We start from the raw sequence: 25,974 nt of genomic DNA, 5'->3' as shown, positions 1-25,974 counted from the left end.
GGAGGAGACTCTTGAGAGTCCCATGGACTGCAAGAAGATCAAACCTATCCATTCTCAATGAAATCAGCCCTGAGTGCTCACTAGAAGGACAGATCCTGAAGTTGAGGCTCCAGTACTTTGGCCACCTCATGAGAATAGAAGACTCCCTAGAAAAGACCCTGATGTTGGGAAAGATGGAGGGCACAAGGAGAAGGGGACGACAGAGGATGAGATGGTTGGACAGTGTTCTCGAAGCTACTAACATGAGTTTGGCCAAACTGCGAGAGGCAGTGAAGGATAGGCGTGCCTGGCGTGCTCTGGTCCATGGGGTCACGAAGAGTCGGACACGACTGAACGACTGAACAACAACATCAACAACAACAACAGCCCACCAATGCTTAGGAATCTCTGTAGAGAGATTTCAAGCTCCTGATTTACAGCCTGTATGTATATTCCACTGGGTTAAGTGTGACTTTCTCCTAAATATATATAAGACAGTTGCCTAAACTACCCACTCTCTTACCTTTGAAATACATGATAATAATTATTTGTGTTGTTGCTTCATTATACAGGATATTGATAGTTTGAATCACAACGTAAGATTGTGTTTATGGTAATTTTCTTCTGTTGCATTTGGAGGAAAAACATGACGGTCTTGGGAGAGATCCACATGTTGATAAATGAGCATTGCCAGTGACGACATTGCAGAGTCCAGTCATTTTCACATATGTCCTGCTAGGCAATGTGGCAATCTGAGCCTGCAAAGGTCTTGTATTCTTCCTCATCACCATGGACTTTAAAATACCAGGACACTGCGAATACTGAAACATTGAGAAACAGTTTTAAATGGAAGGGTGATAATATCTGTAAGATTTTTAATGTTAATATGCTAATATTTCAGTAGGTTTAAGATCTTGCTGCAAATTTCAATGAAGCCTTGATCTGGTTGATATTAAGGGAAGGTGATCTTTTAAGCACCATCCATTCATTCTGTTTGTTACCCACCCTTTGCCATCACATTCCAGGTGGGTTATGACGTTTTAAAATTCTATATTAACACAATTAACACAACTTACAGTCAGAGGAACAGAAATAGGAAGAGTATAACGCATACACAGTGAGTAATTTTCATAGTGAGGTGTGGAGAGGGAGATTTGAACCTGTACAGAAACAGGAAACATTTTGTTAGGAGGATTTCATTTATAAAGAAATAAAGTGATAAAAGAAAAAGAAAAGAAAAGGGTGTGGAAAAGAGGAAACAAGAAACCTAGTGATAAGCTTATAAAACTGATTCCAAGAAAAAGAATTGCACAAGAAAAAGCGCAAGTCGTTTCTATTCATCCACAGGAAGCTGAAAACAATACATATTTGTTCCTAACAAATGAATGTAATTTCATTGCCCCATTCAAAATAGTATCAATTTCAGTTTATAAATCAATAGTTGCTCAGCCTAATGGGATGCCGACCGACCACAGTTGTGGGACACGTCTTGATTGTGAACATCCATATTGCATTGTTTCTACATGGGTTTCATTGTCCAGTTTAATTACTCATTTTCATTCTTTGAGGTGTCCGTTTCCTCATTTTGTCTTCTGTTTCTTTGTACATAAATAGTTCGTGCAACTTTCAGTACTAGAAACTAACCATGATCAAGCTAATCTCTGGGGTTTATTGGCCACTTTTTTTGTAGATGAATAAAGAGTAGACTTCGTTTAAATCTAGGTTTTAGTAGAGGGGGGAGAGATGAAAGAGCCCTCCTTGGGTGTTGGAGTGAATGAGTCTTGAGTTAAACTGGAGAGGGGTTGGGGGATATGTACGCAAGCCCAGCTCACACTACAAAGGAAAACCTGGTCACCCAATATAGCATGTCATGTGATTGACAGGTCTGAGTGGAAGGAGTTGAGTCAGCCACTGAGATTTAGCTCATATGGTCATTCTGTAGAAGGTGCATGTGAATAACACCCAAGAGCAGTTGTTCTGTATGCTCCCAAGCTAAGCAGTTGTCTTCAGTTTCAAGACAATGATGTGGAAGTTCTGTTGTGGACAATGGAACTTCAAGGGCAACACAACTTGAGGTACTCCAAAGGAAGATTGTGTAATCTTCTAATGACTACGGTTATGACTCTCAGAAAGGCACCCTGCCTTTTCCACTACACTATTGTGGGGTGTGGGTGGGGAAAGGTCTTACCTTTTTCCTGAGCGCAGCAATTCAAAGCCCTCGTTGATTTTATCAAAAGGCAAAGTGTGAGTAATTAGTGGATTCAGAGCAAACTTCCCTGCCATGAAATCTGAAACCAGCTTGGGGACAGCATCTTTGCTTTTCCAACCTAAAAAGAAGTATGTGCACAGTTAAGATATGATATTCCAATTACAATGCCGTAAAAAAAAAGCAGCAGTAAAATGTTGGTTCAATCCCACAAATTTATAGCCTGAATCCATCTTTGTACCAGTACTTGGGTTATGCAATGAGATTGGCCTTGATGCCATGACAGATCTGTGGGTGGGAGGGAGACAGAGGAGATAGTAACACAGTAATTTTTAGCCAAGAGCTTGCATGGAAAGCCTACAGGGGGCCAAACTACATGACATCTTAAATGCTTTTTCACATGGTAACTGCACTATTTTTTTTTTTAAAAAAAGCTAAATTGTATTTGCTGGGGGTGGGGAAATAATTAACAAATCAAGGTGTTTCTCTAATTTTGTGTAATGCCATGCTATGCTCCATGACAGACATTTTTTGGCACTACCCGCTGCCACCCCAAGCTATTTTGTGACTGGCTTCCTCAGCACTCTCTCAGAATTTGAAATGTGCCCTCCTGATAGAAAGCTAGTAGGCCCATACCTCCAAATATAGATCCTTTCCAAGTGCGCCCCGTGAAGATAAGTTGTGGAGAGAAGGTAATTTCAGAAGCTGAAGGGGGCACTCCGACAACCACGCTGGTACCATAATTCATGTGGCAGGAAGCCAAGGCAGCAGTCTGGGGAAAATCCAAAGGTATGACTCTTGAATCAAGCCAAGGAGAAATACCATCCATGGTCATCTTCCATGACACAGTCAGACCTCTCAAAGATTTTACTGTTCAAAGCATATTAATAGCAATGGAAGAAAACATCCCCATCTTTTCTTCCTTCCATGTCCAGCTACATGCACACCCTGAAAAGCCTTTTTGGATGGTTAGGGCCATCTGAAGAATGTGGGAAGGGATGCTGGGAGGTAGGCTTACATGGGGGAGAAGAATCACCCAAAAGGACCATTCTCGCCTCTCCACTAGCCACTTATGCCACAGTCCCATCTCACATTATTCCATAAGTTACCTGATCAATGGGTGAAGGTGTTTAAAACTCTGAAACGTTCTACTGTCTCAGAACCCCAAAGCCCTTGCTGCAACAGATTATTGGATCACAACCCAGTGAAAAATAGGAACCACTGAAGAACAGGAATGCAGGAAATTCCATCTTCCCCTTTCAAAATATGACAGTAAAATCTTGTCTTCATGCATGTACCATGGTGTCTGTGCGCCCAATCACTTCAAATGAATAGTCAACACCTTCACCGTCTGTCAAGTCAAACAGCACTTCATTGATGGGCTTCTTGAAATCCAGAGGGTTGACACACTCTGTAGCTCCCATCTCTTTAGCCTTGGGAAATTTATCCTTGTTGATGTCGACCCCAATGATTCGGGTGGCTCCAGCTGCTTTGCAGCCCATGACAGTTGAGAGGCCAACTCCTCCCAGACCAAATACGGCACAGGTTGAACCAGGCTCCACCTGAAATCATAGAATCATAGAGTTGGAAGAGACCATCTACCGGTAATCCAACCCCCTGCAGTCCTTCAGTATATGATGGCAAGGGTGCTTCCCCTGGGCAAGTGGTTGTGGATGGGCTTGCTCCTTGATGTTCAAAGCATCCAAGAGAGAGGTGGGATGCTGGAGAAATACAACTGTGCTTTCACCTGTCTCTGGGCCAGAGCCCACCTGTCCTGTTTCTGTCTAGACCTGCCACAAATTCCGCACACTGAATATAAGCATTACCGATATTTTAATCCTTACCTTTGCACTGTTGATGGCAGCGCCATAGCCAGTAGAAAACCCACAGCCAATCAGACACACTTTTTCTGGAGGCGCTGCAGCATCAATTTTGACCACCGAAGACTCATGCACCACGGTGTATTCTGAGAAGGTGCTAGTTCTGGAAAAGGTGTGGATCTGCTGGCCTTTGTAAGTGAACCTGCTGGTGCCATCGAGCATTAATCCAGAGCCGCCAAGGCTAAAAGATGAAGAAAGGAAAATCATGCTTTGGGGTTGTTGTTTTTTTTAAATCAAACATATGCACTGCTGGACCATCAAGAAGGCTGATCGCCGAAGAATTGATGCTTTTGAATTATGGTGCTGGAGGAGACTCTTGAGAGTCCCATGGACTGCAAGAAGATCAAACCTATCCATTCTCAAGGAAATCGGCCCTGAGTGCTCACTAGAAGGACAGATCCTGAAGTTGAGGCTCCAGTACTTTGGCCACCTCATGAGAAGAGAAGACTCCCTGGAAAAGACCCTGATGTTGGGAAAGATGGAGGGCACAAGGAGAAGGGGACGACAAAGGATGAGATGGTTGGACAGTATTCTCGAAGCTACTAACATGAGTTTGGCCAAACTGCGGGAAGCAGTGAAGGATAGGCGTGCCTGGCGTGCTCTGGTCCATGGGGTCACGAAGAGTCGGACACGACTGAACGACTGAACAACAACAAAATGCACTGCTGGTCTTTCTAATACTGTTGCAAATAACAAGTTCAACTCACTCGCACATTTTGCACAGATTGCCTCTGGGATGTTTGCATGCGCTGCATTCTCCACACTGTGGGATACCAAATGGGATAACTTTGTCTCCTGGGAATGATGAAAATACCATCATTAGCCTGCTTAAAATATTTGGATAAGTTAGTACATACCGCAGGCATGGAGAGCTTTTAGTCTTTCAAATGTTGCCAGACTACAACTCCAATAAGCCCTAGCAAGCATGGTTAATGGACCAGTTAAGTTAATGGACCAGTTAAGTAATGATGGGACCAGTTACGTAGAAAATAATGTTGCTGACTCCTATTCAGAAATGTATAGCAATTGATTCCAAATTCTGGCATTTAGATTAACGATCTAGTCACTGGCCCAGAGCTGACCACCCTTCCCTAAAGAAAACACTTTCTCGGTCATTCTTCCTCCAGTTGGTTGGCTCTCCTACTTTCGTTAGAACCTTGTTGACCAAAGCTGTGTGTTCATATTTTCTGGTTGCACCCTGCTTTACCTTACCTGGTTTCACACAGGTAACCCCTTCCCCAACGCTCTCCACAACACCAGCTGCCTCGTGACCAAGAATAATGGGGAATTTAGCCTGCATTTCCCCATTCAGCACATGGTCATCGGTGCGACAGACTCCAGACGCCAAAATCTGGTTTAAAGGAGAAACTTTTTTATTTTATCTTTTTTAAAAAATTCATTTCATGAATTGCTTCCCATAAGATATCTCAAGATGATATCACAGTGAAAACATAAATAATAGAAACAATTACAAACATATCAACATATACAAATATTTAAAAGCAATTAAAAATAATTTCATGTGTGGAAATCATTTCACATCTACCACATTTTCCGTGTATAAGAGTCCCCCTATTTTTTGAGCTCCAAATTAGGAAATAATTAATTGCAACATTCTGTGTATAAGACAACCCCCAATTTTAAACTTTAAAAATCTGGGGCAAAATATAGTCTTATACATGGAAAAATACGGTAATTCAGGCTGAGTTAAAGACCTCCACTTAACAGGTTTTGGTGTTTGGTCCTAGAAACACCCCCTCATGATATTGCTCACAATCCCTCTCCTGCAGCAACTTGCAAGGCTTCCAAGGGGTTCGAAACACCCCCACATTTCCACATCAGTTTGCAGATCTTTATTTTAAAGTACTCGTGAAAATTCATCAGCATTTCAGTGCAAATTTATCCTGATATAAACGTTTTTGCATGCAATTTTGCCTAATATACAACAGCTAAGCAACGTTGTCTAATATCAAGCATATTTGTCTGTTATATTTGTCAGAGATTTGCCTTCTCTTCGTTAGGAGACCAGGCAGAGGTCCTACTCATGAGGAGAGCCAGGGTGGGAGTACTCCTCGCAGGGCGGGAGTACTCCTCTGAGGGGGGAGGATCAGGGCAGGGAACTTCCTCGAGAGCAGGTCTTGCTCAGGTACAGGGATCCCCAGCCACTGCTGTCATCTGACTCATCTCACAGCCTGTCTCCAGAGCTCTCTCCCATGGAAGAGAAGGAGGAGCAGACAGTCAGGGATGTGAGGGAGAGACCCAGCACCACCAGCCAGACATGATCTGAGGGAGAGTTACAGCTTCTGGCACAGACGCAGCGTTGGGGAGCTGGGAGACCCAGAAGACATCGTTTCAGGGTGCCGAAGCTTTGGTGCTGGGCGGGAAACCGGAGAGGAGCACTTCCAGATTCTGCAAGTGACTGAGCAGTCATGTTTTTAGCTAGCTGTGCACTGTAAATAAGTATGCACAATAAAGTAGTCTTTAGAGTAAGAGGACTCTGTCATTACTTGTGAGCAACCCCCTGGGGTATCCTGACAATATTCATTAATATGGCACCTTTGTGCACATTTTACACCACTATATGAATTTTTACACTGATTACTTAACATTGCAAAAGTTGGAGAAGTGTGAATTTCAAAGAAAGGGTGTGTTTTGGTTCTCATAGGAACACAGGAATCTACCTTATACTACAATTATAACAAGAATTAATCCAGAATGCAGCTTCCAGACTGGTGACTGGGAGTGGCCGCCAGGACTGTATGACACTGGTCTTTAAAGGGACTTCCGGTTGGGCGCCATTCTGATCAGTCGGGAGAAACTTCGGCTCCGAGGTTTCTCTATCGCTGTGGGGGAAGGTGGAGTCGCAATTGCGCTGTGACCCCCCAGAAAAACTCCAGGAAAAGCGTCCTGGAGACATGGGATCTGGCAGACACCCAGAGAGCCTCCCCTGCTCCCCAGTAAGCCCCAGTAAGGGCTGCTGAGAGCGAGCGGGGTAGAAGGCGGGGGTGCTGTAGATTTAACACTACCCTCGCAGCGAGAAGTAGCGACTGCTGACAGAGAGATCGCTCAATTTCTCCTAAATTTGGACTGCATTTGGACTTTGTGAGTAAAAACTTATTAAAAAGGCTTTAAAAGAATTCGGCAAGGGAAGGGACTTAAAATAACGGAGGTCGGTCCCTGACAGTTGAGAGAGAAGGAACAGTGTAACTTTGTATCTGAGGCGCTTGTCAAAAAGTTAAAGGTTTGGAAACTTCTGAAACTGTTTCCCCAATAAAGAGGGGAATGATTTGGAATTTATTTGGACTGAATCTTGATGTGGAAAAGGTTTTACCCGTTTTCTTCCAGAGGTCTTGAAAGATTTGGCAAGAAACAAAGGCAAAATGGCTGCAAGAGCAGCACAATATAACAGTTCTGTTTAGACTATAAAGTTGTTTTTTGACCTTGAAAATGACAAAGCGAAAGTATTCTGCGGAGTTCCAGGAAAAGACTTTGGAGTTTCTACAACAGTTGCTACAGAATATGGAACTGATGGATCAAGCTGTGAGAGCTTCAAATCTAACTTTGCAGAAGTTAGGTTTGGATAAAAATATTGAAAGTATGGAGGTGACAACACCAGACCAAGGAGTTATTGGAGAAGAAAAAATAGAAGAAAAAAACCCAGCTAGTGACTTTTGGACAGAGGAAGATAGGGACGTTGGAACTGATAATGGGAATTCGATTTTGCAAAAGGAAAAAAAGAGGTGCAGCCAGTGTGGTCTGCAATTTGTTATGAGAAGGACATTTGGAAGTTCACTTTGCAAAAAATAAGAAGAAAACAGAAGAGAAAAGGAAATGACTTTTGGGCTCACGCCTTTGAGAGGGTGGGTGTGGGTTAAAAGGGACACGTTTTTATTATCTCTCTTGTTTATATGGTTTAGACTTACGGATTTGGATGTTGATGTAATGAGAAGAGGTTAAGAATAAATAGCCAAAATTTTGAGACCGGAGGGAGGGAAGGGTGTAGAAAAATGAAGAATTAAGGGGTTAAAATTAGGATAAATAGGGGAAAATTTGATAAGGGTTAAAGGAAGTTTCAGAAGCAAGTAGGAGCTGAGGTTTGAGATTAAATATTAGGAGTTATGTGTGTTATTATATGATTATTTTTAAAAAGATGATGAGAAAATATATTGAGATTAAGCAAAATTAGATTCGACTATGATGGCGTACTCTGGTCCATGGGGTCACGAAGAGTCGGACACGACTGAACGACTGAACAACAACATGATGGGAAAACTGGTAAAGAGGAAAGATAGTGAACTCAACAGTGGGGGGATCAGAGGAAGTCAATATGCAATGAAATTGAGGAAAGGAATAATGTCTGGCCTATGGAAAAGGGCCAGATATAAGCAATGATTATTTGTATGTTAAATATGTTAAATTTGAAATGTATAATATTAGTTCCTGTGAGAGAGGGGTATGGATAATTGCTTCCCCCAGTGAGAGGGGGGAATGGAAAATTCAACTGATTATGTAATATGCTTAAAATTGTTAAAATCAATTAAAAAGACATTGGTCTTTAAAGATCTACAATGACTCCCCATGTGTTTCCAAACACAATTCAAAGTGTTAGGTTTTTGTTGTTGTGTTTTTAATATTCTGTTGGAAACCACCCATAGTGGTTGGAGCAGCCCAGTCAGATACGCTTCTGCGTGTTTGTGCGCGGTGAAACTTGGAAGTTTGCCAATTCGCAACCCGCCAAAACGCAACCCACAGCAGACGTAACCAGAGGTATGACTGTATTATTACACTGAGTCAGACCATTGGTCCATCTTGCTCAGTAATTTCCACATTGACTGAAAGCAGCTCTCCAGAGAGTCAGGCTAGGGACTCTCCCACACATGCCTGGAGATACCAGGGATTCATCCTCAGACCTTTTGCAAGCAAAACAGCTGCTCCTCCACAAGCTGCAGCCCTTCCCCATTCTCATATTGTTCTAGAAAGCATACATTAGGTAGACATATCTTTAAGTGCAAACTGAACAGAATTTCTCCATCCCTAGTGCAGATACTAACAATCTGCAGAAATGCCATTTTTGGTTTGTCTCTCTTACCTTAATACGAACTTCATGTGCCTTAGGTGGGGCAACTTCTATTTCCACAATACTAAATGGTTTCTTGACTTCCCAGACAACGGCAGCTTTGCACTTAATGACCTGACATAATAGAATATCATAACAATATTTCTGTATGTAACTGTACAATCCTATCCAGGACAACCCCCACCCCCAATAAAATGTATATACCACTTGATTCTACAAAATCTCAAAAAAGTTTACAGTGACAGCTCTGATTTCAATGTCCTGTGAAATAGTAGAAGATCATATACTATTTTTCCCCACACAGCTAACATTGCAATCCTGTGCATGTTTAATATTCAATATGCACCCCAATACCAGGGCTAATTTTCTAGAAAAAGAGGTGCCGGAACTCACCATGAATGCCTCCTTTGTTCTCTTATAATGGCAATGGCACCCATCTGAGAAGTGCCGGAATTGAGTTCAGGTGAGTTCCAGCTGAAAAAAAGCCCTGCCTATAGGCAAATTCCTCAGGGTGGCTTACAATTAGACATCTTTTTACAGTCTTCAGCAGGGCTTACTCCCTGGTTAAGTTGTTTAGGACTGAAGCCCTGATGAACACAGAGCTAGTTTTCAACTTGCTGGATGTTTCTCCCTCCCCAGTTGACAGAAAGTTTAAAATGCACTGGTTTGGTATTAATGCATGGTATTCAAGGAGGAGGAAAATAGAAGAAACTTTCAGGAACCTCTAGGATGAAACTTCCAAGAACTTCTTGGATGAACCTCAAGGAATGCATTGCTCCTGCTTATAGTACAATAAGCCTTTTTTTTTTAAAGGTATTTATGCATTTTTGGGCTGAAAAAGCAACTTTAAAAGAAATAATCTACTTACTTTCCCTGCAGTGCTCATGATGTTGAACTTCGCAATCTACCGTATCTGCTTCCTCTGTGTCGTTTCAGAACTTCTAGTCTGTCCTCCTAGAAGTACAAAGGTTCTGCTGCAAATATTTGGCTTATTTTTCAACTAAACGTAACCCTTTCCCAGTTCAATGCCAAGAAATGTGGCCACTCCTCTATGTTCAGTTTGAATCCACCTGCAATTTCACAACTTTGAAGGAAGTAGGTTAAGAGTCCTCAGTTGCACCGTACATTTAGATTGCACTCAAGGAAATAAGTCTGTGAAGGGTGGGGGTTGTAGAGAGGCATTGTGTGAGCCACATGCCCCCACCACCCTTGACCACCTTGAAACAAACACACGGGACCCGTTGCTGTTTTGGGACTACAATTCCCATCATCCCTGACCACTAGTCCTGCTAGCTAGGGATGGTGGGAGATGTAGTCCAACAACAGCTGGAGACTCAAGTTTGGGAAACACTGCTTTAATGGAATATCCCTTTGCACTTTAGAGGCAAGCAGAGGGTACAACCTCCCCTCCACCAATAACTAAGGTTTACCCAATGCCTTAACTGTCACCCAAGCCAATAGGGTTTGCCACCAAACCATTACATATGCAACCAAGCCCTCTGAGATGTCCGTGACCCATGCATTATTGCCAGATTCAGATAGATGCACCCCATCATGGCTCCTTATCAAATGTGATGTTCAAGTGGCTTCTGGATGGGGCGCCAGGGATGATGGCTGACAAATTCCATCGCTCCAGTTCTCATGCGGTAATTAGGCGCTGAGATGGGAGTAATCAGCCTTCCGGTCTTCCCAGGGCTATGGGAAGACACTGCCTCATCCGCGGTTGCCTTTTAACATGGCTCTGACCTTGGGGCTGGGGGCACTGGGTGCTAACCCCCGAGTGAATCTTGGCTGTCCTGGACACTGTCACTCGCGAGCGCCCTAATCTCCATTTCCTAAGATGAAGGATTGAATATAGGAATTGGACATGCTTCAAACATGAAGGGAGGAAATATTTGCTAAATAATCCAGCCTCTAAGGGAGGAAATATTTGCTAAATAATCCAGCCTCTAAGATGCTATAGAAGATCGAGAAGAAGAAGCTTTAACCATCTAATTGGTATGTGGGAACAGGACAGTGTGTGAGAGCCTTCTTTGCTATCATATTTTACTTCATTACATTACATCCCTCCAAGAAGGACCGTTTTCATTACTTATAACAAGTGAGACTTGAAAGTTTTATATTCATGGACATAATTTGGCTTCAGAATTTTGAACTGTGTGGAAGTGAAAATATATATAATAAGGCATTGGATGTTTGGATTGCTTGGAAGAGGATAAAAGGTTCTCCAAAATGTTAATATTGGGGCAGAGGCAGTGCATCGTTAGCCGTTGAATATCTTACTAATTGGATTTTGGACATTTTCCTGGACGTTTTTTACTTTGTGAGGATGACGCAGCTACAATTAGGAATCCGCCATCTTGAGGATTGAGACAGAGCTGCGAAACTGTAAGCCATGGGGGGCGCCTTATTATTATGACTGTACTATGTGTATGTCCAGTTTGACTGCGTAATTCCCCCCCCCCCCCCGGAAACGCTGAGGTTAAGTAATCGGTCTGAAAGAATTACTGTACTGTTGTTTAGTTTGGATTTTATTAGAGCTGTGTGAGACAGCAATGGCCAGCTGCAAGGACTTTTAGATTTGATACAAGCATTGATGTGCGAGGATGCACTGCAATTTATGGGAGAGCCATTGACATCAAACCCACACAGCAATAAATCTTTGTTTGTTTTATCTCGCTTGTCTGAATAACTCAGAGGCTGTGAAAAAAGAAGAAAGAATGGGATAATATCAGAAGGAATTAAGGGGATCATCGGAGACTATTGAATGCAAATGAATCTGAGCTGATCAGAGCTCTTCACATTTGAAGCATGGGAAGCAATAATAATAATAATTAAAATTTGGCAGAATATTTGGATTATTTGATATTTTTATAGTTACAGGTGGGTAGCCGTGTTGGTCTGCCATAGTCAAAACAAAATCGAAAATTCTTTCTAGTAGCACCTTAGAGACCAACTGAGTTTGTTCCTGGTATGAGCTTTCGTGTGCATGCACACTTCTTCAGATACGTATCTGAAGAAGTGTGCATGCACACGAAAGCTCATACCAGGAACAAACTCAGTTGGTCTCTAAGGTGCTACTAGAAAGAATTTTCGATTTTGTTTTGATATTTTTATGTATAATTTGGAATATTTAATGTGATTGGATTGGATTGTTAAAGTGGAAAATTTAATAAAAATGATTTATTAAAAAACAAAAAACAAATGTGATGTTCAGGTGCTAAATCACCCTTCCACCCATAGCATCTACTTTGTGCCTCACTGCGTGGTTCACCTTTTTTCTAGCCTTGTTAGTTTTTGCAGCAGCTGGAATATCCCACCACTAATGCTGTTCAAGAAGTTTCAACCAGCGGGCTTCCGGTTGTGCGCTTCGGGAAAATGGCTGACTTATAACATCGCTCCGACCCTCACGGGGTAATTAGAGGCTGAGACGGGAGTAATCAGCCTCCCAAATTCTTCCCAGGGGGTATGGGAAGAACTTCCTCACCTGCAGATGCCCATCAAACCTTCTCCGAATTCCGAGGAAGGAATTAACACTTAAGAAATGAAAATTAGAGATAAGTCTTGGGCATGCTTCAAACAGAAAGGAGGGAAAGTATTTCGCTAAATAACTCAGCCACTGAGAAGCTAAGAAGATTAAAAGGTGTGATGGCCTGGGAGTCAGACTCAGATGCTGAACCTGAGGGATCCCAGCCTGCACAGGATTCCCCACCTCCAGAACCAGCTGAGCCAGTGCCAGGGCTTGAGCCTGAAGGATCCCCACCTGTGCTGGATCCCCAGGTGCAGACATCAGCAGAGTCTGCTCTGGCTCCTGATGGGAGGGAGGACCCATTGCCTGCAGGTGCTCCACTCCCAGCCTCTTCAGAGGAAACTGAGGCGGCCCCTGGGTCCAGTAACCCACCAGCCTCTCCTGAGCTGCAGAGGCTCAGGACAGAGAGGCGAAGAGAGCTAAGTGCTTTCAGGAGGAGTGCTCTCCTCCAAGCCCGGAGGAGAGGCGAGTCTCCTGAGGATCAGGGCCGCCCTAAGCATAGGGCCAGATAAAAGCCAGCCAGCCCCAGCCCAAGTTGCGTGAGCAACTTACGGTAGTTGCTAGCGTGTGCTCAACCTGCAACCTTGTGCCTGAACCTGCCTTGGACCTCGACCTGCTCCCTGCCTCGCTCCCCGCCGGACTGACCTCCTTTGGACCCCTAGACCCAGGACTGGACTTGGACCTCGCTTCACGGACAGACCCCTGGGGCCAGCACAAAAGGAAGAAGATTCTAACATCTCATCGGTATGGGACAGAAGGGGGGGGGAAGCCTCTGACTCTGTTATTGTACTTTGCTTTATTACACTATATCAAGGGGCAAAATCCCCCTAGAAGAGCCGTTTTCATTATTTATAACAAGCGAGATTTGAAAGACTGGAAGTTTGATATTTGCAAACACAATTTGGCTCCATAATTATAAACTGTGTGGAAATTAAAATAACATACTATAGCGCTGTCCCTATTTGATAAGGAATTATATCTTTGATTTATTGGAAACAAACAAACAAAAAAATCCTTCCAGTAGCCCCTTAGAGACCAACTAAGTTTGTTCTTGGTTGATTTTAGCATAGACAGAACCTCCTGGCCACTGGTTGATTCATCTTTAGACAATTTTGGGTGGTTTCCCATAAAATCTTTGGCTCCATGAGGAATGATGCAGATTGGGAAATTCGCCATGTTGGAAGATAAAATCTGGGCTGCGTAACACTGAACCATAGGGAGAGGCAAGCCTTAAAAATAATTCATAATTTACGAACGCTCAGTAAGATTGGCAAACCTCTCCTGAAAATATTCAAGTGTAAAGCAGCCGGGTGAGAAAAGCTATAAAGACTATGTTTGGATTTCAACGGGACTGAGTGAAGACGGTGGCCGCCTGTGATCAGACTTTTGGATTTCATAAGAATACCAGTGAGACAAAGGGCAATGCGATTTTATGGAGATGGACTTAAATTCACACAGAAACATCATTTGATTTGTTATCTCGCTTGTTGGAATACTTCAGAGGCTGTGAAAACATCGGAAAGAAATGGAAGGCAATGGAAAATGGATGATTAGAAACTCCTTACGTTTGAAGCATGGGAAGTCCTAAAAATTAAAATTAATAATTTGGCAGAAATATTTGATATATGTATAAATAATTTGGAATGTAATTTGGAATATTTTAAATTGATTTTGTTTGGTTGTTGAATTGGAAAATCTAATAAAAATGATTTTTAAAAAGAACTTCCAACTAGCAAATAGCCATTAGTGGGTACCACCGCCTCCACGCGATTTTTGTTCTCATCCTGAAGCAAAGTTCTTATTTTTTGGGTTAGCAGAGTCTGTAACCTGAAGCCTCTGTAACCTGAAGCATCTGTAACCTGAGGTACCACTGTACAGGGATTTAAGGGAACCCTGGTCATTGCATATGATCCAAATAAGGTCTGTGCCCTTTAATGTCAGGGGAACGGCTTTTCCAGCCTATCCTTGTCCCTGACATGCCGGTTTTCCAAGTGATGGGAATATTTTGTGTGGAGGAAGATCCAAGCAAGCCGCAACCTGCAACCAGTGAAGTGGTGCTGCCTGGAAAGAAACTTCACCTGTGGCGTTTTAGGGGTAGAAGTGGGCTCAACCTTAGGAATATTTTCCACGATTACGCACACATGGCAAAAAGTATCCAAGTATCTTTCTTCATTTCATGGTTTGTAAATGGCACAACTTAAAATAGGATTGTGGATTCAGAAGGGCCCCAAAGCACCATCTTGTCTATGTAAAACCTGTCAGATGAAAGAAAGAATTGGGTGTGGGCGTTGAATGATGGCATTTTATGATGGCATTGATATCAAGTATTATTTTCTGTGACTGCTGAAAACATTCTTGTTTAAACAAGCCTACCCAGATGCTTAGAAATGTTGATGTGGATTTTAACCACCTTTAGTAGGTTAACTTTTTGTGTGTTTTAAACTATTGTTGTAAAAATTTCCAACTGTGACACAAATCATGCAGTATTTTGGGAAAACCAAGCTGTAGCAGATTATAATGAATACAAGTTTGGGTAGAAATTGCAGCTTTCTTACATCTTTGGCTGCTTTGTTGGAGTCTTTGTACTTCCCAGAGCTGATTCGACACCAGCTATTGGTAGCAGATGGAGTAGCGATAGCTAAGCAATGGAAATCCTACAGTGAACGGTCACTAGACTTCTGGTATTAAAAACTGTGGTCAGGTGCTAACACACCCAGTATCTCTTGCAAGAGGACACCAATGAAGCCTGGCATGTTGTAGTGTGTGTGTGTGTGTGTGTGTGTGTGTGTGTGTGTGTGTGTGTTTCACTAACAGGAATGGCTGTGGAAGGAAACCTCCGTCATCCCATTGACAAATCTGGAAAGGATAGTGTTTCCTTTGTACCACAATGGCAGCTATATTCTTTGTAGTTTGGATTATCTGCTAGTCTCACTTTTTTGTTTGCAGTTTTGAGTAATGCACATTTTTGCAAGCAATATAATATAATAATACAATGCATTTCTACATGTTGTTTTCACTAATATAGTCGTTTTCAATGCACACATCTGGGGCGCAAGATTGTGTGCGCTGCCCAAAACGCCTGCAAAACACAAAGAAAGAGTTATGGACTATGAGATACTACAATACTTTTTTGGGGGTGGTGGTACCTTAATTCATGCATTGCTTTTTTGGGAGGAAGGGGGCTTGGGGGGTATTGCACCAAGACTCCCAACCACCTTAATCTGGACAAACTGTTTAATGAGCATTCAGCCTGATTTGTTTGTGGAGAGATTAGATAACATTGCATCAAGCAAATGTTAACCTGCAGTCTCTATTGCATTTCTCCATCACCTTCCTTACTGCAAAAAGTTGGACCAACAGCAAGGATATTCCAGGATGTGATTCTATCCCATCCAAAAGTAGTAACAGTATGGAAGTGCCTTTTCCCCCACTATCCTTTGTCCTGAAGACCTTTTGGCTCAACCTAGTCACTCAACAATCCAGCTCCTGTTAAACATTTATGCCCTTAAGCAAGAAAATGTGATTTGCAAGCTCTCTCTCCAGCACCATGGTTTTTTTTTTTTTTTTTTTTTTTTGCATGCTGGTGCTAATTTAGATTCAATTTGCAAGTACAGCTGTCATCTCTTTGTTCTGTTCTAAAGGTCTTTTGAATTATTATTGTACAGCTGGGTGCTCTCTGTCTCTCTCTGTCTCTCTTACTCTCTCACACATTTATAATAATAATAATAATAATTAATAATAATAGCACAGTTATAAAAAGCAGAATGGGCACATCCTGTGTCAATGGCTGGGAGTCCAATTCCTTATCTGCAGTGCAGTAGGGACAAAAAGGCACCCCATAATCATATCGTACAGTGTAAATGGGTTGGAGGGCGCACTGAATACCTCGAACAATACAAATGTCTCTGCATCATCTACATCTAGTTCCTGATTTAGGAAGTGAGTCTCTTCACACAAAAGCTGTTTTCCTGTATCAAGGTTTTAATATTTTGCTTTGATTTCTATTTTTAATAATCATATGAAAAAGGGTTGTTCGTCTGCTCATAAGTTGACATTTCCACCAAGTAAAGCATGAAACCAGAAAACAGGACATACAAAGCACACATTTGCTATTCATCGTACAGAAATAAAAGTATTTGGTCCAAAGAGTGTGTTCATGCACTATTTTCAGGAGATCTCCACGTATGTATTTCTCAAATAGCGTTCCATCTTCCCTAATGTAATTTGTGTTAATGAATGAAGTGTACATCTCTATTTGCATATGAAGGAAAGGGCTATCCTACTCCATTAAATATATCACCTTTAGTGACTCTGTTTTGACACACCTATTGCTACAAGGATGCTATAACCCGTATTTTATCAAGCCAGCCTTTCACTGAAAAGCCCCCCATCTTCCAGTAATTTTCCACTTCCATTCAGGCTGCTGAGGGCTACCAGTTTCCAATGAAGCAACTGAGGGCCCCCAGGTTGCCCAATATTTAGTAATGCTAGAACTGGGTGCTCGTCCAGCAACAGCTGATACTTTCTGCAAACACAGAATTCCAACACAGCTGCCTAAACTACTCTCTTACCTTTGAAATACATGATAATAATTATTTGTGTTGTTGCTTCATTATACAGGATATTGATAGTTTGAATCACAATGTAAGATTGTGTTTATGGTAATTTTCTTCTATTGCATTTGGAGGAAAAACGTGACGGTCTTGGGAGAGACCTACATGTTGATAAATGAGCATTGCCAGTGATGACATTGCAGAGTCCATTCATTTTCACATTTTCACATATGTCCTACTAGGCAATGTGGCAATCTGATCCTGCAAAGGTCATTGTCTTGTATTCTTTCTCATCACCATGGAGTTTAGAATACCAGGACACTGCGAATACTGAAACATTGAGAAACAGTTTTAAATGGAAGGGTGATAAATATCTGTAAGATTTTTAATGTTAATAGGCTAATATTTCAGTAGGTTTAAGATCTTGGTGCAAATTTCAAAGGAAAGGTTTGATCCGGTTGATATTAAGGGAAGGTGATCTTTTAAGCACCACCCATTCATTCTGTTTGTTACCCACCCTTTTGCCATTGCATTCCAGGTGGGTTATGACGTTTTAAAATTCAATATTAACACAATTAACACAACTTACAGTCATAGGAACAGAAATTGGAAGAGTATATAGCATACACAGTGAGTAATTTTCATAGTGAGGTGTGGAGAGGGAGTTTTGAACCTGTACAGAAACAGGAAACCTTTTTTATACTTAACATTTTGTTAGAAGGATTTCATTTATAAAGAAATAAAGTGATAAAAGAAAAAGAGAAGAAAAGGGTGTGGAAAAGAGGAAATAAGAAACCTAGTGATAAGCTTATAAAACTGATTCCAAGAAAAAGAATTGCACAAGAAAAAGCACAAGAGGTTGATTCTATTCATTTATGCCACCACAGGAAGCTGAATACAAATGCATATTTGTCCCTAACAAAAGCATCAGGGTAAACAGTTTATGGATGTAATTTCATTGCCCCATTCAAAATAGTTGCTCAGCCTAATGGGATACGGATCGATCACAGTTGTGGTGCAAGTCTTGCTTGTGAATATACATATTGCATTGTTTCTACATGGGTTTCATTTTCCCATTTATTTATTCATTTTCATCCTTTGAGGTGTCCGTTTCCCCATTTTGTCTTCTGTTCCTTTGTATATAAATAGTTTGTGCAACTTTCAGTACTAGAATCTAATGTCTCTGGTTTTTTTTTGTTTTTTGGCCACATTTTTTTGTAGATGAATAAAGAGTAGACTTCTTTTTAATTCTAGATTTTAGTGGGGGGGGGGAGAGATGAAAGAGCCCTCCTTGGGTGTTGGAGTGAATGAGTCTTGAGTTAAACTGGAGAGGGGTTGGGGGATATGTACGCAAGCCCAGCTCACACTACAAAGGAAAACCTGGTCACCAAATATAGGTTGTCATGTGATTGACAGGTCAGCAAAGCACTGCAGTTGGGGGAAGTGGCCCACCAACTGGATACAATTCCCCCTCCCCATGTTGTACAGAAACACTCTGCAATGCTACATTGTGTTGGAAGTGCCATACATCCATTTTTAGTCTGCAATGCAAACAACTCCCTAGTCCACTTTGTTACACTTTAGACCATATGTGCTCCCATTTGGGTGTAGTTATCTGAGATCCTGTGGTATTGAAGACCCATTACTATTACTGCAGCTGGATCCTAGGAGGGTCCCTGTCTCCAGCATCCCAGAGTCCCCAGTCAGCGTGAAATGAGAGCTTTTTAGCCACTGAGAGTACCGGTAAGTCTTCTTGCCCTTGTGCTGATTGGAGCCAATCAGAGTGGAAGGAGTTGAGTCAGCCACTGAGATTTAGCTCCTAGGGTCATTCTGGAGAAGGTGCATGCGAATAACACCCAAGAGCAGTTGTTCTGTATGCTCCCAAGCTATGCAGTTGTCTTCAGTTTAAAGACAATGATGTGGAAGTTCTGTTGTGGACAATGGAACTTCAAGGGCAACACAGCTTGAGACACTCCAAAGGAAGATTGTGTAATCTTCTAATGACTATGGCTATCACTCTCAGAAAGGCACCCTGCCTTTTCCACTACACGATTGTGGGTTGTGGTGGGGACAGGTCTTACCTTTTTCCTGAATGCAGCAATTCAAAGCCCTCGTTGATTTTATCAAAAGGCAAAGTGTGGGTAATTAGTGGATCCAGAGCAAACTTCCCTCCCATGAAATCTGAAACCAGCTTGGGGACAGCATGTTTGCTTTTCCAACCTAAAAAGAAGTATGTGCAAGGTTAAGATATGATACTCCAATTAAAATGCCGTAAAAAAAAGCAGCAGTAAAATGTTGGTTAAATGTATGGCAGTCCCACAAATTTATAGCCAGAATCCATCTTTGTACTTGGGTTATGCAATGAGATTGGCCTTCATGCTATGACAGATCTGTGGGTGGGAGGGAGATAGAGGAGATACTAACGAAGTAATTATTAGCCAAGAGCTTGCATGGAAAGCCTACAGGGGGTCAAACTACATGGGATCTTAAATGCTTTTTCACATGGTAAGTGCATTATTATTATTTTTAAAAAAATCTAAATTGTATTTCATGGGGGTGGGGAAATAATTAACAAATCAAGGTGTTTCTCTAATTTTGTGTTATGCCATGCTCCCCGTGACAGACGTTTTATGGCACAACCCGCTGCCACCCCAAGCTATTTTGTGACTGGCTTCCTCAGCACTGTCTCAGAATTTGAAATGTGCCCTCCTGATAGAAAGCTAGTAGGCCCATACCTCCAAATATAGATCCTTTCCAAGTGCGCCCCGTGAAGATAAGTTGTGGAGAGAAGGTAATTTCAGAAGCTGAAGGGGGCACTCCGACAATCACGCTGATCCCATAATTCATGTGGCAGGAAGCCAAGGCAGCAGTCTGGGGAAAATCCAAAGGCATGACTCTTGAATCAAGCCAAGGAGAAATACCATCCATGATCATCTTCCATGACACAGTCAGACCTCTCAAAGATTTTACTGTTCAAAGCATATTAATAGCAATGGAAGAAAACATCCCCATCTTTCCTTCCTTCCATGTCCAGCTACATGCACACCCTGAAAAGCCTTTTGGAATGGTTAGGGCCATCTGAAGAATGTGCAAAGGGATGCTGGTAGGTTGGCTTACGTGGGAGAGAAGAATCACCCAAAAAGATCATTCTCACCTCTCCACTAGCCCCTCATGCCACAGTCCCATCTCACATTATTCCATAAGTTACCTGATCAATGGGTGAAGGTGTTTAAAACTCTGAAACGTTCTACTGTCTCAGAACCCCAAAGCCCTTGCTGCAACAGATTATCGGATCACAACCCAGTGAAAAACAGGAACCACTGAAGAACAGGAATGCAGGAAATTCCATCTTCCCCTTTCAAAATATGACAGTAAAATCTTGTTTTCATGCATGTACCATGGTGTCTGTGCGCCCAATCACTTCAAATGAATAGTCAACACCTTCACCGTCTGTCAAGTCAAACAGCACTTCATTGATGGGCTTCTTGAAATCCAGAGGGTTGATACACTCTGTAGCTCCCATCTCTTTAGCCTTGGTAAATTTATCCTTGTTGATGTCGACCCCAATGATTCGGGTGGCTCCAGCTGCTTTGCAGCCCATGACAGTTGAGAGGCCAACTCCTCCCAGACCAAATACGGCACAGGTTGAACCAGGCTCCACCTGAAATCATAGAATTGTAGAGTTGGAAGAGACCATCTAATCCAACCCCCTGCAGTCCTTCAGTCCTTCCCCTGGGCAAGTGGTTGTGGTTGGGCTTGCTCCTTGATGTTCAAAGCATCCAAGAGAAAGGTGGGATGCTGGAGAACTACAACTGTGTTTTCACCTGTCTCTGGGCCAGAGCCCCAGAGCCCACCTGCCCTCCTGTTTCTGTCTAGACCTGCCACAAATTCCGCACACTGAATATAAGCATTACCGATATTTTAATCCTTACCTTTGCACTGTTGATGGCAGCGCCATAGCCAGTAGAAAACCCACAGCCAATCAGACACACTTTTTCTGGAGGCGCTGCAGCATCAATTTTGACCACCGAAGACTCATGCACCACAGTGTATTCTGAGAAGGTGCTAGTTCTGGCAAAGGTGTGGATCTGCTGGCCTTTGTAAGTGAACCTGCTGGTGCCATCGAGCATTAATCCAGAGCCGCCAAGGCTAAAAGATGAAGAAAGGAAAATCATGCTTTGGGGTTGTTTTTTTAAATCAAACATATGCACTGCTGGTCTTTCTAATACTGTTGCAAATAACAAGTTCCACTCACTCGCACATTTTGCACAGATTGCCTCTGGGATGTTTGCATGCGCTGCATTCTCCACACTGTGGGGCAAAGAATGGGATGACTTTGTCTCCTGGGAATGATGAAAATACCATCATTAACCTGCTTAAAATATTCGGACAAGCTAGTACATACCACAGGCATGGAGAGCTTTCAGTCCTTCAGATGTTGCCAGACTACAACTCCCATCAACCCTAGCAAGCATGGTTAATGGACAGTGTGATGGGACAGCTGATCTAGACCAGAGTCTGGTGATGAAGTGCCTAGGAATTCCACCAGAGTGCTGGGAACCCTCTCTGACTGGCTACCAAGACAGCCAACTAAAGTGGAGTGCAAGTAATCTGGATTTTCTTTCTTTTTTTAATGCTTTGTGTGTCTGTTTCTAGTCTTTCCCATTTCTAAAATTTATTTATTGCGGTCTGTTTTTCTTTTTGCAAATCTACCAAAGAATCAAATCAGATCAGGATTAACGGGTTTACCCAAGATGGTGGAGGGCATTTGTACAGTGTGGCATTGGTGCAGTGGTGATTGCACTTACACTTCCTTTGATAGGAAATGCTTTGTTGGAGGCCGGGGACAGTTCATAATTGGGGGGAGGGGTTGAGGAGGGTCAGTTTGAGGGGGCAAGTGAGAAATGTCCCTATTTTCATCTGAGCAATGTTGGAGGGTATGTCATGAACGTTGCAGACTCTTGTGCAGCTAGCTGTGAAGTGGGGAGTCTTTGGCACCTGAGAATAGGGCCTACCCTATTCTCTTGACTGCAGTTTGTTTTAAATTAATTTTGCAAGTTTAAGTAGTTGTGACCCACCCTGGTAAGTGATAGTAGTAGTTAGTAGTAGTAGTAGTAGTAGAAGTAATACCCACCAGTTAAGTAAAAAATAATCTTGCTGACTCCTATTCAGAAATGTCTAGCAATTGATTCCAAATTCTGGCATTTACATTAAAAATCTAGTCACTGGCCCAGAGCTGACTGCCCTTCCCTAAAGAAAACACTTTCTCGGTCATTCTTCCTCCAGTTGGTTGGCTCTCCTACCTTCGTTTGATCCTTGTTGACCAAAGCTGTGGGTTTATATTTTCTGGTTGTACTCTGCTTTACCTTACCTGGTTTCACACAGGTAACCCCTTCTCCAACGCTCTCCACAACACCCGCTGCCTCGTGACCAAGAATAATGGGGAATTTTACCTGCAATGCCCCATTCAGCGCATGGTCATCGGAGCGACAGACTCCAGATGCCAAAATCTGGTTTAAAGGAGAAAGATTTTTATTTTATATTATTTTTAAAAATTCACTTCATGAATTGCTTCCCATAAGATATCTCAAAATGATATCACATAAATAATTGAAACAAGTACAAACAGATCAACATATACAAATATTTAAAAGCAATTAAAAATAATTTCATGTGTGAAAATGATTTCACATCTACCGTATTTTTACGTGTATGATGCCCCCATGTATAAGACGACCCCTATTTTTTGAGCCCCAAATTAAGAAACAATTAATTGCAACATTCTGTGTATAAGATGACCCCCAATTTTAAACTTAAAAAAATTGAGGGAAAATATAGTCTTATACACGGAAAAATACAGTAATTCCGTCTGGGTTAAAGACCTCCACTTAACAGGTTTGGGTGTTTGTTTGTTTTTTGAAAAAGGAAGTCTTTAATTGACACCTATCATCCAATAGCGAAAATAACAAGGGAGCTTTTGAGTTTCACCTTGGTCCTAGAAACACCCCTCTAATGATATTGCTCACAATCCCTCTGCTGCAGCAACTTGCAAGGATTGCAAGGGGTTCGAAACACCCCCACATTTCCACATCAGTTTGCATATTTTTCATTTTAAAGTACTCGTCAAAATTCACCGGCATTTCAGTGCAAATTTCTCCTGATATAAACGTGTTTGCATGCAATTTTGCCTAATATACAACAGTGCAAAGCAACGTTGTCTAATATCAAGCATATTTGTATATTATATTCATTAATACGGGCACCTTTGTGCACATTTTACAACACTATATGAATTTTTACACATTACTTGTCATTGCAAATGTTGGAGAAATGTGGATTTCGAAAAATGGGTGTGTTTTGGTTCTCATAGGAACACAGGAATCTGCTTTATACTACAATTATAACAAGAATTAACCCAGAATGCAGTTTCCAGACTGATGACTGGGAGCGGCCGCCAGGACTGTATGACACTGGTCTTTAAAGATCTACAATGACTCCCCATGTGTTTCCAAACACAATTCAAAGTGTTAGGTTTTTGTTGTTTTTAACATTCTTTTGCAAGCCACCCAGAGTGGCTGGGACAACCCAATCAGGTGGGTGGGGTACAAGTATTATTATTATTATTATTATTATTATTATTATTATTATTATTATTATTACACCATTGGTCAATCTAGCTCAGCAATTTCCACATTGAATGAAAGCAGCTCTCCAGAGAGTCAGACTAGGGACTCTCCCACACATGCCTGGAGATACCAGGGATTCATCCTCAGACCTTTTGCAAGCAAAACAGCTGCTCCTCCACAAGCTGCAGCCCTTCCCCATTCTCATATTGTTCTAGAAAGCATAAATTAGGTAGATTTATCTTTAAGTGCAAACTGAACAGAATTTCTCCATCCCTAGTACAGATACTAACAATCTGCAGAAATGCCATATTTGGTTTGTCTCTCTTACCTTAATACGAACTTCATGTGCCTTAGGTGGGGCAACTTCTATTTCCACAATACTAAATGGTTTTTTGACTTCCCAGACAACCGCAGCTTTGCACTTAATGACCTGAGATTATAGAATATCATAACAGTATTTCTGTATGTAACTGTGCATTCCTATCCTGGACAACCCCCACCCCCAGTAAAATGTATATACCACTTGATTTTACAAAACCTCAAAACAGTTTACAGTGACAGCTCTGATTTCAATGTCCTGTGAAATAATAGAAGATCATATCCTATTTTTCCACACAGCTAACATTGCAATCCTGTGCATGTTTAATATTTAATATGCACCCCAATACCAGGGCTAATTTTCTAGAAAAAGAGGTGCCGGAACTCACCATGAATGCCTCCTTTGTTCTCTTATAATGGCAATGGCACCCATCTGAGAAGTGCCGGAATTGAGTTCTGGTGAGTTCCAGCTGAAAAAAAGCCCTGCCTATAGCCAAATTCCTCAGGGTGGCTTACAATTAGACACCTTTTTACAATCTTCATCAGGGCTTACTCCCTGGTTAAGTGGTTTAGGACTGAAGCCCTGGTGAACACTGAGCTAGTTTTCAGCTTGCTGGATGTTTCTCCCTCCCCAGTTGACAGAAAGTTTAAATTGCACTGGTTTGGTATTAATGCATGGTATTCAAGGAGGAGGAAAATAGAAGAAACTTTCAGGAGCCTCTAGGATGAAACTTCCAAGAACTTTTTGGATTAACCTCAAGGAATGTATTGCTCCTGCTTATAGTACAATAAGCCTTTTTTAAAATAAATAAATGAATAGGTATTTATGCATTTTGGGACTGAAAAAGCAACTTTAAAAGAAATCTTCTACTTACTTTCCCTGCAGTGCTCATGATGTTGAAATTCGTAATCTACCGTATCTGCTTCCTCTGTGTCGTTTCAGAACTTCTAGTCTGTCCTCCTAGAAGTACAAAGGTTCTGCTGCAATTATTTGGCTTATCTTTTAACTAAACGTAACCCTTCACCAGTTAAACGCCAAGAAATGTGGCCACTCCTCTACGTTCAGTTTGATTGTACCTGCAATTTCACAACTTTGAAGGAAGTAGGTTAAGAGTCCTCAGTTGCACCGTACATTTAGATTGCACTCAAGGAAATAAGTCTGTGAAGGGTGGGGGTTGTAGAGAGGCATTGTGTGAGCCACATGCCCCCACCACCCTTGACCATCTTGAAACAAACACATGGGACACGTTGCTTGGGTCAAATATCGGCACATTTTTGCAAGCAATATAATATAATAATAGAATGCGTTTCTTTTATGTTGTTTTCACTAATATAGTCGTTTTCAATGCACACTTTTGCGGCGCAAGATTGTGTGTGCTGCCCAAAACGCCTGCCGTGCTCTAACACAAAGAAAGAGTTAAGGACTATGAGATACTACAATACTTTTTTGGGGGGTGGTACCTTAATTCATGCATTGCTTTTTTGGGAAGAAGGGGGCTTAAGGGGTATTGCACCAAGGCTCCCAACCACCTTAATCTGGACAAACTGTTTTATGAGCATTCAGCCTGATTTATTTGTGGAGAGATTAACATTGCATCAAGCAAGTGTTAATCTGCAGTCTCTATTGCATTTCTCCATCACCTTCCTTACTGCATAAACTTGGACCAACAGCCAGGATATTCAAGGATGTGATTCAATCCCATCCAAAATAGTAACAGTATGGAAGTTCCATTTATCCCAGTATCCTTTGTCCTCAGCCAAGTCACAAGAAATCTCAACAATCCATCTCATGTGAAACATTTGTTT

The 25,974-nt window shown here is 41.9% G+C and overlaps 3 protein-coding genes across 3 annotated transcripts in view; 1 reads left to right on the top strand and 2 right to left on the bottom strand.

Moving 5' to 3' along the window:
* C9H4orf17 (chromosome 9 C4orf17 homolog) overlaps positions 1-25,974 on the top strand; it is a 164,441-nt gene that overhangs the window by 92,153 nt on the left and 46,314 nt on the right. The window lies entirely within an intron of this gene.
* On the bottom strand, positions 560-10,139 carry LOC117053008 (alcohol dehydrogenase 1B-like). The gene is made up of 9 exons (XM_033160458.1): positions 10,011-10,139; positions 9,155-9,256; positions 5,278-5,416; positions 4,773-4,860; positions 4,030-4,246; positions 3,484-3,747; positions 2,822-2,957; positions 2,168-2,306; positions 560-800 (listed from the first exon to the last, which is right to left on the bottom strand). Exons 1-9 carry the CDS (start codon positions 10,026-10,028, stop codon positions 776-778), a joined length of 1,128 nt encoding a protein of 375 aa, XP_033016349.1. The 5' UTR covers positions 10,029-10,139; the 3' UTR covers positions 560-775.
* LOC117053009 (alcohol dehydrogenase 1B-like) lies at positions 16,717-25,161 on the bottom strand. Its single transcript, XM_033160459.1, has 9 exons — positions 25,044-25,161; positions 24,179-24,280; positions 22,596-22,734; positions 21,480-21,567; positions 21,157-21,373; positions 20,622-20,885; positions 19,960-20,095; positions 19,306-19,444; positions 16,717-17,554 (listed from the first exon to the last, which is right to left on the bottom strand). The coding sequence occupies exons 1-9, from the start codon at positions 25,059-25,061 to the stop codon at positions 17,530-17,532; spliced, it is 1,128 nt and encodes a 375-aa protein (XP_033016350.1). The 5' UTR covers positions 25,062-25,161; the 3' UTR covers positions 16,717-17,529.

Source organism: Lacerta agilis, chromosome 9, assembly GCF_009819535.1.
Source record: "Lacerta agilis isolate rLacAgi1 chromosome 9, rLacAgi1.pri, whole genome shotgun sequence".
In the NCBI taxonomy this organism is placed as follows: Eukaryota; Metazoa; Chordata; class Lepidosauria; order Squamata; family Lacertidae; genus Lacerta; species Lacerta agilis.
The sequence above is the reverse complement of the archived record's forward strand: the minus strand, read 5'-3'. Positions and strand labels throughout refer to the sequence as shown.